This window comes from Battus philenor, unplaced genomic scaffold (genome assembly GCF_028537555.1).
Source record: "Battus philenor isolate CCGP_79_NKW_IND1 unplaced genomic scaffold, ilBatPhil1.0.hap1 SCAF_17, whole genome shotgun sequence".
Classification (NCBI taxonomy): Eukaryota; Metazoa; Arthropoda; class Insecta; order Lepidoptera; family Papilionidae; genus Battus; species Battus philenor.
Window position 1 is genome coordinate 5,628,332 of NW_027181679.1, and position 15,745 is coordinate 5,644,076.

Sequence of the window (15,745 nt, forward strand, 5' to 3'; positions counted from 1 at the left end):
TCACCCAATTCGTCAGACGCCTTCAAGCCCACATCCATCGACTGACACCCAAAGCAACATCTTGGCACTCAAGTTCTCCATTTTACATTCCACGAGATCTACAACATTCTTCACACGTATTTCTATGGCAAGATCATGTAAGAACACGATTGGAACCACCATACGCTAGACCATACTTGGTAATCGCCAGACAGACAAAGTTTTACCATTGACGTCAGAGGAACAAAGATGAACGTCACTATAGACAGGCTGAAGCCAGCCTACATAGCTAAAAATCATCTGTAACTCCCCCTACTACACTTCAAACACCGAATACTGATAACCAGGATTTACAATCGACAACCACTTCGGAACCAGCGCCTAAATCTCCAAGAGTACGTTTCACCACCTGAAGTTGCAAAAAAATCCATTTTCTGTGAATTTATAGACCGTAGTCACGGTCTAGTCGGGGGGAATATGTAGCGAAATAACAGTAGAACAGTTGTCAAAATGCGTTCGCTTATCTGTCAATCCATCGGTCAACGCGTGCGCAAAATCTAAGGACGCGCGCGGCGTATGATTGGTAGGCGGTTGTCAAAACTGCGTCTCACGCCGAAAAATATTGTGCAATATAATAATGGCGAACGGCGTCAAGTGACATATGTGTTGTTGTTTGTGAATTTGTATTCAATCTTTAGTGCTTGATGGAATATGGAATTAAAGGCTATCTTATATTAATTTTGAATCAATGTTTAATATGTACAAATGAGTGGTGAAAGTTATATGTAAAAATTATTTCATTTGCATGACATATAATTTTTACGGCATTGGTGTATATCAAGTTGTAGGCGGATGACTTAAAATAAACTGTCTATCTTTCATCCAAGTGAAATAAATTTAAAGAGAAAGAAATAAATTTTTGTGCTCCAGCTCATTAGATGTTGTCTCTAACATTGCCTACCTAACCTGTTAAACTCCACTACAAGCTCATAGAAACTTGATAGTCTTCTACCCCGATAAACTAAATAATATAAGTAAAACTCGACAGTTGTGAATACGATTGTGATTCTCAACATACCGACATTGAAAATACTTTTCAAAAACCGCAATTCGCGAAATATTGCTTATCTGTGGTTTATGCATTATAGTATGTCGGAGAATAATTTACATTTCATCGTGTTTCTTTTGGTTAGTACATAAAATATAACCATTAAAGTCAAGCATCTTGACTAACTTGTCGCTTTATAAACTAAGAGAACTTCAGCGAGAAAGCGGTGCCCATTACGCGGAAAAAGCGCTCTGGTATGCGAACTATCAAAAACTTTGTCTTGACCTTATATGTTACATAGTATTACTATTCAAACCATGAAATGGCCGGGAATATTCAAGTCTTAATTTTTTTTTAAAAAAACCTTTCCTTCTTACGTTATCTTTTATAGATTTTTTGCTTCCAAGTCGCACGACTATAGAATCGTGCGACTTTAAGAGAGATATTTACGGTTAAAGTAAGGCTGTAAGTGTTTTTTCATTAAGCAGAACATGCTTTTACTCTCGTGAGATACAAAGAACACTTCTAGATTCACACTCGAGAGTGAAAGCTTAAGGCTGTTGTCCTTTTATAGATAGTCAATTTCTCTTGATTTCTCTCAATTTCTCTTGAACCCATTTTTTATATTTTATGTTTGCTGAATCGATTACGCTACCGATAGCTTTTGGGGTCGAAAGGTTCTTGAGTGGCGACCACGAGCAGGTAGACGTAATGTGGGCAGGCTCTACTAGGTAGACCGACGACATAATTAAGGTCGCTGGATGGGGGATGTTGGGCGCACGGACGGAAATGGTATTCCCCTACCAAGAACGTGGCCTTCGGTGTCGCGAATGTTTAAGGTAGGGTCTCTAAACTCCCACTGACTTCAGCTACTCTGAGGCGGACGATGGATGGATGTGGTCTCGAACCAACGGGAGAGCACTATAAGGGTTTTACGGGTAGCGTTGACTACACACATCCCGGAACGGGGTTAATTGGATAAATTGTGACTGGGTAGATTTTCGTCTCGATTAAGCTTTTTTCAGTTAGAAGGTATAAAGGCTGCTGTGGATAACAACGAAAGTATTGAATTTTCTACATTTACACAAGAAAAAAACTAGTGTGCGAATCAGCCACTTGTATATATAGCCATATTAATAGGCTAATATAGATTACATTTATAAATATATAAATAAATACAGATAACCATAGCATTTACAAAAGTGTGTCTTTTTTGGACGCTAATTCTATTACGAAGAATTTAGATAATTCATTGTAAAACACTAAAAGCTGAAATTTATACATCGTCTTATTTAATATTATTTAAGACAAATTTTGAGACAAATTTAACTTATCTTGTGTAATGAATTTAATTTCTTTTTCAATCAGGCAACGACTTTTATGTCACAAAATTGCTCTAACAGTGAATACAATAACATTTATATTTATTGTTAATAATAATTAATTTGAAAATGCTAAAAGTTGCGGTTAAGAGGAGATATCTATTGTATTAACTTTTTTTCAGAGAAAATGCTTTTTTCGAGAATATTTACTATTAGAAACAATACAACCGTATGTTCTTTGAGGTTATGGTTTTCAACTAATAAACATAATGTTGACAAGAAAGGAAAAGTTGCAACAGACGTTATGAACTATTTAGAAAATGATGCAGAAAGCAAGAAATTGGTTAAAAAATTGCCAACCTTTCTTTTGAGAAAATACAAGACACCAGAAAGTATGTATTTAATTAATAGTAAAACAGCGAAGGAAATAGCTAAAGCTATCAAAAGTAGTTTGGGTGAAGACTGTCCTATAATTGAAGTAAATCCAGGAATTGGTTTTTTAAGTAAAGAATTGTTGCAATGTAAAAATAACCACATATATTTGTATGAATCTTCTAATCACTTTTCTCCACACATAAAGGTTAGTATACTTTAAAAATAATCATGAACATGGTTATTATGACTTATAAAAGGTGGAAGTGGCGGTCTCTATATCTTTATTTATTAACAATTAATGTTGCTTATGTAAATGAATATTATTTTTTTGTATATTACTTATTTTATAGTAGGTATTATTAAGTGAAAATACTATATATTGACTTAAAAAAACATTAAGTTTTTATTATATATCAATTTGTAGGAATTACAAAGTCAGTATCCTGATAGACTTACATATAAAGTAGCAGATTTCTTTGGAATGTGGAAATTAGCTTTTAAGGATAAAATGGATGGAGGGAACAGGATAGCAGAATTGTTGGGTGATCTTGCATCAAATGATAATAGTAAGAAATAAATACATTCTCTTTGACCCTTATTTTGCTAATTCCTCTAAGGTGGTTAATGTCAATGATCACAACATGACATCAAGGTGTTTTATTCAGCTTATATTAAGTATCATATGTCATAGTAAATGTTAAGAGACTTGAGTATTAGACATTGGTTATTATTATTGGTTATTTTGTTACTTCTTTCTTTTTTATCAGTATAGTGTATATATTTACATGCCATAATTTTAGGTAGAATGACAAAGATTGTTGGAGCTATGCCTGGATTATCATTTGTAAAACATCTTATATTTAACATTGTTTTTCATTCGGACACTAACCAGCTAGGAAGGCCAGATCTCTTTATTACAATGCCTGGGCATCATTTCAAGGTAAAATGATGAAAAAAATACTATGTCATTTTATAATTTCAGATCAAATTCTCACTAATTTCTTTAGTTCATTACAGATAGTGGCCAACACAAATCACTACAGGCATTATTTCAGATGTTTTTTGACTTTAAAATATTGATAAAAGTACCTAAAGTACATTATTTGCCTTGGACTTATCCATCAGTCAGCAAAAAAACTTCAATGGTATGCTATACTAAAGTTACAATTGGTATTAAATCTTACATTATCAGTGTGCAAGGTTATGGAAACAAATTTAATAAATACAACATACAATGATTTTAAGACTAAGGATTATTTACACAAATATATTTTATATGTGGTTACTGTGGTTACTTATATGTGGTAACTTGTGCATATATTACTACTAGAATGTATCCGGCTATAAATATTGCACATTGACATTTGGAAAGAGACAATTGGCTAATTTCGACTACATAGAGCATTATCTTTGTCCCACACTACCTATGTGACGTTTTGTCAGTTACGTGACAGATGTGCAATATTTATCGCCGGGTTTTGTATATGACTTATCTGCTGTCAGGACAACATCATAAAAAGGTCACTAATCCTGAAATTACATTATTTCATATTAAAAACTTCCGCATTTCTTTTAACTAACACATTTTTCATATTCATAAATATTTACATATGAACATACATACTAAATTACATGTCAAAGCTTTTAACTTAATGTTGATGAATTAGAAAACATAATTACTCATTAAAGAATAAGAAGTATCTCTCTTTTTTATAATAAAAATATAGGTGTTTTGCATGTGAATATTAAATCTTTTTATATTCCAGATTGATGAGTATTGTATGTATTTGATTAATATAACCCAAAAGGAGAAGTTGCCATGTCCACCAGAATATCTGCCACTGCTGTGGTACTTTTTCAAATCACATTTATTTTCAAGGAAAACAAAAATTATACCAAAGTTGGAGTGAGTATTATCCTAGAGAGAGAGTCATTATCATTTCAGTTGTAATATGTAAGACTGCTAGACAGGTCTCCCCCATTAATTTCCAATATGACTCGTTAAAAGCAGTCTACACCAAGCATTTTTGGAAGATCTTAAAAAGGTTGTTGGTCAATCTTGTGGGTGCATGACCTATGCGGCGCTTCAAAAACAAAATATTCTTTTTTCGATTAGACTATTATAAACACTTTTGAATTGAATCAAATCAACAACTGTTGGCATTGTTAGCCTTGCATGAAGCTACTACCGGCTCAAAAAGCAGTTCTGCTAAGAAGAGCCTGAGAGAAACTCAACTGTTGCTCTTTGCAAATATAGTTTTACAAGGAGTCCATAAAAATAATTAGCTTTCCAAGAGAGCATCAACATTTGAGAATAGTGTACTTCTTTCTAAAATATATTTCAATATTGGTTTTAAATCTCTCTAGTGGCATATCTCATTTTGTTTATTGAATTTTATTCAACATACTTTCTGCGATAAATAATTAATTTAGGCTTATTTTTATTCCTTGTGTTACACTCTGCATATCACTGTTTTTTAAATAATTTGCTGTTTTTAGTTACAACAAAACTTTGTTAGTTATGATGCAACCATAAATAAGAATATCAGCTCTATTAAAGAGCAGCTGTGTGCTCCTATGCAATAAGTGGCCCACACTGCCCTTTTTTTTAATTAAAAATATTGACTCAATATCTGCAGCTTTGTCTCAGATTAATAGGTCATAGGACAAAAGGCTGTGCAAATAGCCAAAATTAACGAGTCCGGTTGTAATAGCGTCTGTATAGCTGTCTGAATTTTCTAACGGCGTAAGCAGCAGAGCTCAGACTACTGGCAAGAGAAGACAGATGAGCGCCTCACTAAAGTTATTTCTGAAAATACCGCGAAATCACTAAATTATTGCTACTTACGCTTCTGTCCCTTTACATTTGGCATTGTAAATTCTATACAAATTAACAGTTTTCTTTGTGTTTAATACTATTATATTAGTAGTAAACCAAATAAGAATTTGCGAGATTGTACCATTTACTTCGTCATAATTATTCTTACTAAGAAAGGGACTAATATTTAGCTACTTCCGCTATGTAGCAGTAGTCGTGCAATGAAGTGCACCGCCCGCCAGCCGGCCGCGGGGCATTCTCAGGAAATCCGTCATCATTTCATCGTTCATTCGTGGAGGGGTGAAATACGTGTAGAGTAGATTAACGGTGGTAGTTGTGTTTCGCATTGTACACCGCACGCGCATTTATCTGCGTGCTGGCGGGCGGTGCACATCATTGCACGACTACTGCTGCATAGCGGAAGTAGCTATCTATTCGTCTCTTTCTTAGTTAGGATGGACTTCCGTGAGGTAACGCCAAAATCTATTAGATAATTATCCTTGTTACGATCTACTTTCAAAATTATTGAAGTATCATCACCAAACAATACAATGTCGTTTAATTTGTTAATGTAAGAAGGATTTTCGTTTATATGTAATAAAAATAGTAAGGGCCCAAACGACTACATTATTGACAGCAACATGCTAAATCTTTTTATTAAGATATGAAACAATGATAAAAGCAATGTTACGCTATTTCAAATAACTAATTATTTTACAATAAATATTAATTTATTGCTTTGTCGTTTTTAAATATAATATTTCTCTAATTATAATAACAATCGTTGAAAACAATCTTCGAATCTAAACAGTTTAACATAGATATATTGGGCACAAAAAAACCATTGATCAATGCCTACGTTCAGAGGTCGAGGTTTGATTTGATCGAATGCAAATTTCGATGTCTATTACTATAACATAATAGCGGACAGAAGTTGAAGGAAAACATTGTTAGGAAATTAGCTTTGCTGTCAAAAAAAATCCTCGCATTTTAATTGAAAACACAATTTTATACGCGATTAATGAACATTTTATATAATTTAGTGCGCTTGATATCTTAACGAAACAATTGTGTTAGTACGGTTTATATGGTATTAATTTCTACAAATGTATGCTTATTAAATACAAAGGACTTTTTAGACCACTGTGTTATTAAAAATTATTATTGCCAAATTGAACAATTTTGACCGTGTTAAACTTGTATCATGAAACCAAACATAAAGACACGAATTATTTGGGATGTTCCAGACAGTGGATTCCCGGTTGTGGTGTTTGGTTGATAACGGGACAGGACCCACCCGATTCAAATAAGACAATAGGGCCTTCCGAAAATGATGTTTCATTACCACATATAACAATATTTACTGAATTTGGTGAATTAAGTTTGCAACAGAAGATAACTTTGTTTAAAAGGTAAGTATTATCATTTCTTATGGTGTCGAAAAATGTTCCAGATAAATCTCGTGAGATGTACTGTTTGTATCTTGCCGGTTAAATTATGACATCTTAAAAAAGACAAAACTACATTTTCCTGCTTTATCCATTCGCTGAAAGGAATGAATCCAACGAAGATGTATATGCATTAGAATCATTTTTAAATGACGCGATAAGAATTGTGGAGGCAATGCAGTATTTGTAAGAGTAGCACGAAGTTAAAACGATTTTTACTAGTCCGGGAAATTTAATTTTGTTCTCTCAGATTATTAATTTTTTAAAAAAACCATCGACATATGAACAACAACATATAATTAAAGGGTTCAGCATCTAGCATCAGCATATAATTTTGTCCCTTTTTAAAATTATTAATCGTAGTCGTTTCAGCGCATAAACGCCCACTACAAGGCCTCATTGTGTGATATTATGGTACATAGAGTTGTTGCTGCCTAACCTCTGGAAACTTATTTGTGAGCAGTGGCTATCCTATATAATTAATGCACAAAATGTAAATTATATAATATTACTAGCTGATCCCGAAATTGTTGTTTTGCAAAAAAAATTAAAGTTTTTAATTAACAAATAAAAAATAAGGTTTGATCGTGAAGGAGTGAAAATTTAGGGTTGCGTGTATTTTTGTATGCTGTATCATAAAAAAATATTTTTTTTCCAATAATAAAAAAAAAATTAGGGGTGGACCATCCTTAACATTTAGGGGGATGAAAAATAGATGTCCGATTCTTCACCCTGGCCGATATGCACGCTAACATTCACGAAAATCGGTCGAGCCGTTTTCGAGGAGTTTAATCACGCCCACCATGACATAAGAATTTTATATATTAGATACTTAGAAATCGCGACCTACGATTGCAAATCTTATTCTACCGCTGTTTATTATAAATAATACCTCATAGCAAAAGTGTTGGTTCTACTTTCTTAGGCTCATGATTCTAACGCAAGAAAGTGATGAAGCAGTCGAAATTAACTAAGCATCTCATGAAATATTGATAGTTTTAAAACGTTAAGGCGTTGAATCCTATTTTTGCCTTATATGCCAGTTTTGTTCAGAGTTAATTCAAGAATAGATTGTTAAAACTACTTGTTGAAATGTCGAATCTCTAAAATTTCTTTGGCTATGAGATCCTCACAATGGTAAAAAGTTATCAAACAAAATGGCATATTCATTATAATATATATAAAATAACAGATGGATAAGTTTGATAACTTTATATTTTATCTAATGTTTTCTTCTCGTTTTATCTAGGTCAATCTTAGATAACGAGTCTGTTATCAAAAACTTAAAATACCAAAGCCTTTATTACTGAAATATTGTCTTAAAACAATTTGTGTCATATTAATATTTTCAGATTCGTATCATGGCCGGAATTTGAGCAATGTTCCTTCAGAGTAACAATGGAGAATAATTTACCTAAATCAATTTCACACCTTGAAGACGAAGAAAAGGGTAGATTTAGTTCCCATCTTGATGAAATGGAAATTTCAGATGAGGAAAACGATTGTAATGAAAAATAAAAAATCAAATAATGCAAGAGGTTTATTTCAATATTTACATTATTTTTTTAATAACCCGGTGAACAAATTCCTTCATTTATTATTTAAAAATATTCAATAAAATGTGCAAACAAACATACCTATTATAATAATAATATTATATTTAGCAGTCTATTCACATTAATTTGAAATGAGTTGTTTCCAATTTCTCTTTAAATATATTCAGAGATGTATTTTCTTGAAAAAGTTATAATCCAAACACTGTTAAAATATATTTTGATTTAAATTTTTACAGTGCCCCATATAGAAAAATGAAAATTGATAAAATATCACTTTTGAATAAAAAAGAAAAACAATATTATTCCATAATCACAAAATATAATATGTGATGTGTAATTTTTAGTTAATCTATGAATATTACGCAATTGGAATTATGAAAAATTTAACAAAAATATTTTAACAACAAACATTAGAGCTGGTAACAGGTGTTGCAAAATTCTACTCAATATTCCTAACATTGCGATGAGTTTATGCTATTTTTTTTACATTTTTTACATTATCGTTCCTGCACTATATACAGACATCATATAATCTACAAAATGTATAAATTATATTGCTTTTTTTTACATATAACTGTAGAGTAAACATATCAAAACTTATAATACAATCGTTTTATTCTTCTTTCCTGACAGCAGTACACGCGTTTTTGAATTATCCGAACAAGGTTTTTTCATTATTGACTTGAGTGATTTTATTGTTATTTAAAATTTAAATATAAACTGGCTGACAATTTTTTCCGAAAAAAATTCCGTTTAAAAGAGAAATTTCATCTTTCGCGTTCACAATATAAGGATATAACATTATTTAGTAAAAGTTAAATTCTTCATTTAATTTTTGTTATTGGAGGTTTTTTAAAATTAAATGTTTTGTTTTAAGAAAGCCAAGAAAGTGGGTCGAGAATTTAAATAACAGAAGATGAAAGCAATTGGTCGTTTTAAAGGCAGAAAACAGATACAGCTAAACAGAAACATTTCCTGTTTTGAAAAGCATTGAAAATTTTGTAATAAAAACTTGAAATTAGTTTTTCGGAATAAATCTGGTAGTAAGCAAACACTACATTACATTAAATTTTAATCATTTTAAAAAAAAATCCATATCAAAATTATAATACTACATATTTTTCTATCGCGCCTCTACATTTTTCAGACTCTTAAGCAAAAACGCGTCTACCTATTGCACTTCTCAAATAAACTTTTTTTCAAACAATCAAATCTTATCACATCTAGTTGCCTTAAATACATAAGTCGGACACAAAATCCATCCATATTAATAAATATTATTATATTAATACCTCTATTATTTTTTCATAACAATATAAACATTACATGGTAAGAAATCCCATCACCATATTTACATAATACTCGTTACATTTCTAGTTTAAGTACATATTTTAATGTTAGATAAGTAAGAGATTGTTGTCGTTATAAATTTTGAAAATGTTTATCATTATATGTCCTACTACTTGACTTCGGTGTTATATAATTTAATGTTGGAATGTCTAAAGTTATTTGATTGTTTTTCGTGTTCAATTTGTTAGCGGAAGTTTTCTGCATATTCAAATTCGTATGCACATTTAGACTGATGGTATTTAAACCGTTTTGTGGCTTAACAGATGGGCTTGATACAAATTCTGTCCATTCGTCTTCGTCACCAAAAACTGGTGGCTTTTTCGTAGACGCTATCTGCTGCCTCGGTTTGCTCGAAACAAAGTCTCCCCAAATATCGTCGTCTAATTCTTCGTTGCGAACGGGACTTTTCTCATTATGTGCAGGTGAATTTACTTTACTTTGATTACTTGTATTTATATCGCTTTTCAAAGACGGAAGTGTTTCAACGGGGTTAAATCGAGACAAATCTTGTAAATCTATTCCTGGATTAGGCCAATTGATTTGTGAATATCCTTCTAAAGATAACGGCTGTAAAATTTGGCCCGTATTATTTTTCAATTTAGACATAGTATTACTTGAGTTGGCTGGTAAAGGTTTCAACATACTAGGCATATCTGTAGAGTGGACGGGTGAGTTTGTTACTAAATCATCTCGAACACTGGACATACTATTATGACTATCAGGCGATGTATGTGTGTTACACTTTTTAAAAACATCATTTGACTTTGTTTTAGTTTCATGTGTATTGAACTTATCAAATTCAGAAATAGCATTAAATATTACCGTTTTGCTCGTAGAAGGTTGATATGTTAACTCACTATTAGTAGTTTCCTTAGCTCTTATACTAGTAGTTTGAGGCACGGCTGGTGCTGATTGAAATATTTCAAAATCATCATCGTAACTTTCAACATTGGTATTTGTTTTTAAAGAAATCGTATCATTATTTTTATCCAAAATCGTAGCATTGACTTCAAGTGCCTGATTAGGTGTATCGGCAGTAGAAACATTGTTTTTATCGCTTTCCCATGGTGCACTTGATACAAAATCTGAGAAGTCGTCAAATGTTTCCTTAACTTGTCCTGGATCCGGCCAATTTAAGGTAGGCATGACAGGTTCGACTTTTATGGGTTGCAGTAATTGTGGTTGATGTGGATTGCAAACATTTAGTGATTTGCTGTCGGCAACTTCTGTAGTCTGATCCAATTTTACGTTTACTTTAATCTCTGTTGATTGTGTCGTTTCAGATGCGCCTTTAAAACCCTGAAAATCCCAGTAACCATTTTCATCTTCTAATTTATCTTCAGCTTTATTAACAGGTGACTCTGAGAGGCTTTTAGTTTTATCATTGCTTCCTACTTGAGATAGAATTACAGGATTGTCATAATGTATTGTTTTGGATCTAGGTATTTCAGAATCTGTTGGGGTAAATATGTGAGTATCTGGTAAGTTGATTTGTCGCAGTGGCTGAACATTTAGAGATGTTGGATAAAGTTTATCTTGTTTCGGTGATGCAACATTTTCAAATTTTTCAGGATCAGAGGCTCTTCTTTCTGCGCCAGAAGTATTCTTTCCGTTGTTGCATGCTGAAACACATTTTAATGTCATCTTAAATATATTTCATAAGCCGCAATATACTTGGATAAATAATTTTATTAATCCTGTGACATTACCAATGTTATTCCAATAATGTAATAAGGACGTTAAAGAGCATGTCTTCATAAAGCAGTAAGAACTATAAATACCTATGTTATAATTCAGATATCAAAACATTTCTTATCTCTCTCGGTTTCATAGTGTTGTCTTTATTGCAATGTTTTGTTAGCTTGGTATGGTATAGAATAGTTCAAACTGATTGTTTGTGAGAAAATAGTGTTTTCCACACATCAAATCAACGATATTAAACTATATTGCATTCGTAAACGTTTTTTAAAGTCAATCAAACACGATAACGACGTGTCGATATTTTTTATGCTAGATCTATATTACAATAAAATATAAAAATATATATATTCACGTATTTCAGAACTGTATACTTTTTCTGGAAAAAGGCTAATTTTTAAATAAAATATGCTGACGATGTCTGTGTTGTTATTGTACACAGTTTATATCGCTTCATATGTGCGCAACATATTCTAATGGATTTTTCATTTAGTCATACAATATGATTTTCTACTAGCTGACATTAAACTTTTTGAAAAAAAAACTAAAAATTTTCACCATCTTTTTCTATCATTGCCTTATTCATTATTTCTTAATCATTGCCTACATAAAAGTCAGTGCGGAAAACAATCGTCTTACTATTTCATAGCAAAGTTATAATTGTTTACACAATAGACGTTTGTAGTAATACTAATAATTTATGTCTGGCATATAAAACACATTCTAAAACTTCAACCAGAAAATATACGCAGTGTAAATAAGTCGCCGTTCACTCGTCATGATGACGTGTTGTGCCTTGAATCCCTACCATGTGAAAACCTTAATATTAGTTTGGTATCTTTAATTTTATAAATTATAAAATCTCTTCCAATGTTAGTTCAAAAAGGCTACCAAGTTATAATATTTTTAATCGAGGTGAAGAGAATTTTGCAGGTTTATTGTAATAAAGTAAATAAAATTGCTGAAATACAGCCTTATAACAATCCTGTTGCAAGAAGACAAGACCCTCAGCAAGAGATTGTAACCTACAGTTGCTCCAGCCAAGAATCGCAACATACTACCATAGGTTATTGTCCTAAACTACTAGAAACATACAACTATTTGAAATAAGCCTAGAAGCTCAGAATAGGAAAGACTTTATTTAAAAATCTTTAAAATTTTGACATCTATTGTACTATCCTTTGAGGTATATAATTAAAAATGAATTCTAAATTAATAAAGACATTCACACTGGCTGATACCTATCGGGACTAGGAGCAGCAACCTGGAGGCAAGATCCATCTGTGGCTGCTCACTATATGAAGTACAAGTTAAAACAAAATATAAAGGATAACTCAGGCATATTGTAGTTACAAACTAATAATTGTTAATATTATTAATATAACTTAACACCTGTTAAATTGAATATTAAACTTTATACCTGACAAGAATATGATCACAGCCCCATACCAAAAAACCACAGTAGTATTGTTAGGTTGAAAATTAGAATGTTTCCTCTTAAGTCACACCATGAAACATTAAAATGGTTAAAATTTGTGTTGATAAAAAATGTCTTTATATATATATTAATAACTTGGTTAATTGATACTTTTAGAAAAATGTGACTTACCATGTGAAAGTAACTCTGAAATTTTGAGTGTAGAATGTTTATGAGCCATTTGATCTAAAGTAGACATTAGGTGTTCAAGGTCTAGCAGAAGAGCTTCAGCGTATGTGACTATAAAGTGGAATATTGGATCAAGCAGAAAATGTACAAGTGAATGATGTTAGTTAGTCCATGTGCAAGACATGCAAAAAAATTTTTGTGATGAATATTTATTACAAAAGCTTCAATATGTTAGTAGCAAACACACATCATTTGGAGACCATATACATAGGAGACTTAAATTATGTTAAAAATATCAAACATACTTATGTTACAAAAGAAATACAATACTTTCAACATTTTTTGTATTTGTTCAGTTACTAAAGTTTTAATAACAAATTAACTTGTATATATTAGAAGTCATCAATGATAACCATAATAATATCTATAAAATATTAATAGCTTACTAATTGTGTTGTATAAAAAGGCAATAACATTATCTACAATGAGCCTGTGAGTCTTATTATATAATTTTAAATTAGATTAGTAACTAAGCACTTACATTCCTGTCCATTTGATGAAAAAGGATCAGTCCAAGTGTCCATCTCTTTACTTGAAGATTTGTCAACAATTTGTGTATCTTTTTGTGGAGAAGTTGATGCAAGTTGTTTTTGAGGCTGAAGAGGTGCTGCACATAGATTGACAGCATATTTAGGCATGCTATAATTCCATTTGGGTCCAAAAAGCTGAAAATGAACTATGTGTTAAACCAAAATAAAAATGTATCCACTTCATTATCTGACAGAAAAAAATCTTACAATATTTCGTGAATCTATACATAGAGCCTTCAGCAAACTTTTCTGGCCTAAGGAATTATTCCAATTCAACATATAGGGTTGTCTTACATCTGTATCAACCAGATGACCCCAGGTTTCATTAAGTACTGATTCTATTTTTCCTACAAATATTTCTTCTGTGTCTGATATTTCTTCTTCAAATACAGAAGTGAAAATTTTATTGATACTGTCCAAAATTTGATTTTCATCATCTGGTGAATAAAAATCCAAGACTGGAACCTGTTGTATTTCCACATTCTGTTCACTTTCCTCTGAATGTTTTGCACAAGATCTGAAGTCATCAAAGTCTCCAAAATCATCTTCTAAATCATTACTTACTTCGTTATCTGAACTATTGACTTTCTCAACATTCACAACTTCTGACTTATTGTCTACATGTGTATTGCAATCTTCAAAATTAGCTTTAAAATCACCAAAATCTGTTGTTTGGGATGATTCACTAACCCAAGGATTTTCAAAATTTTCTACAATTGTTGTTATGTTGTTACTATTTATATATTTGAAATCATCAAAATCACCAAAATCATCAACATTCTCTGTGTTACTCTTTAATTCTATTTCTTTTTCATTATATGTTACACCGATAACTGGTTGGACTTTAATTTCCACTTCACTGTTTTCAAAATTTAAGTTAGAGTGGAAATCATCAAATTCATCTGGTACTTCAAAACTTTTTGTTGTTTGTTCTAAATTATCAGTATTTAGTTCATGTTGATTGTCAGCTGCATTTTCCGAAGTAGAATGTGCATTAGCATTATCTGTACTAACTGTATCTATTTCAACAAAATCATTTTCTTGAGATTGTTTATCAATTGTTTCTTCAATTTCTTTCAATGAGTAATCATTATCACTCCTATCAGTGTCATTTTTTTCTGTGTTTGGAATTTGAGGGTTTAATTGTTCAGGGGTTATTTCTAAATTCAAATCTTCAACAGCCACATCATCTAATGATAATTTAACACTTAAAGCATTTATAATTGGAGTCATATTGTCAGTCTCTTTGTATACTTCTTCTACTTTTTCTGGTGATGTTTTGTCTAAATCATTATTAACTCTTAAAGACCAGTTACTTTCTTGATCTGGTTCTGACTTTGTTTCCTCATACATATTATAATTTGAATATGTTTGATAATTATACCCATTGCAATCTTCTTCATCATCCTGTGACACTGAAATTCAAAATACAATCGTAAGGTAATTGCACAGTATAATACAATGCTTATTTTTAATACATGTTTCATTGAAATGATTAGTGATTATATATATCATCAGGCTTTTGTATTAAAAAAAGGTTTACATTCTATTAAAACAAAATTGTTGACGATCAACCAGTATATGCTTTTTTAGTTATAAAGATAAATTGAAACATATTATTAGTCCTTATAGGCAATGTATCTTAATCTCTTTTGCAATATATAAGTTTTATATACAGAAACTTACAGCTGTAATTGATATCAAAATCTTCAAGATCATTGTCTTCTTCACACTGATCAGGCGGTGGTGGTGTATTGCAAACAAGAGGAGGCAGCGACATACTTGTCCTGATCACTACACTTATGTATATTACATAAAAATGTTAATTATGCATTTGAGCAGTCTCAATTACCCAAATTAAAATCTCATATCCCACATTATAAATTACATTTAAACGAAAAAATATTTAAAAAATCGACAGCTGTTCATGGTAATTGACAATTTTCTAGACAGCT

The 15,745-nt window shown here is 31.5% G+C and overlaps 2 protein-coding genes across 4 annotated transcripts; one reads left to right on the plus strand and one right to left on the minus strand.

The window, feature by feature from the left end:
* Positions 1-2,445: 2,445 nt before the first annotated feature.
* Positions 2,446-9,034, plus strand: mtTFB2 (mitochondrial transcription factor B2). 2 transcript variants are annotated; one of them, XM_068762921.1, is made up of 8 exons: positions 2,446-2,929; positions 3,149-3,290; positions 3,525-3,664; positions 3,732-3,869; positions 4,491-4,630; positions 6,790-6,954; positions 8,343-8,528; positions 8,783-9,034. In XM_068762921.1, exons 1-7 carry the CDS (start codon positions 2,537-2,539, stop codon positions 8,506-8,508), a joined length of 1,284 nt encoding a protein of 427 aa, XP_068619022.1. In that variant the 5' UTR covers positions 2,446-2,536; the 3' UTR covers positions 8,509-8,528; positions 8,783-9,034. The 2 variants fall into 2 exon arrangements, with proteins under 2 accessions (XP_068619022.1, XP_068619021.1); XM_068762920.1 differs by lacking the exon at positions 8,783-9,034 and having other exon boundaries at positions 8,343-8,617.
* Positions 8,660-15,730, minus strand: Afti (aftiphilin). Of its 2 annotated transcripts, XM_068762917.1 has the most exons (5): positions 15,477-15,730; positions 13,998-15,205; positions 13,742-13,925; positions 13,204-13,311; positions 8,660-11,518 (listed from the first exon to the last, which is right to left on the minus strand). In XM_068762917.1, the coding sequence occupies exons 1-5, from the start codon at positions 15,568-15,570 to the stop codon at positions 9,969-9,971; spliced, it is 3,144 nt and encodes a 1,047-aa protein (XP_068619018.1). In that variant the 5' UTR covers positions 15,571-15,730; the 3' UTR covers positions 8,660-9,968. The 2 variants fall into 2 exon arrangements, with proteins under 2 accessions (XP_068619018.1, XP_068619020.1); XM_068762919.1 differs by lacking the exon at positions 13,204-13,311.
* Positions 15,731-15,745: the final 15 nt, after the last annotated feature.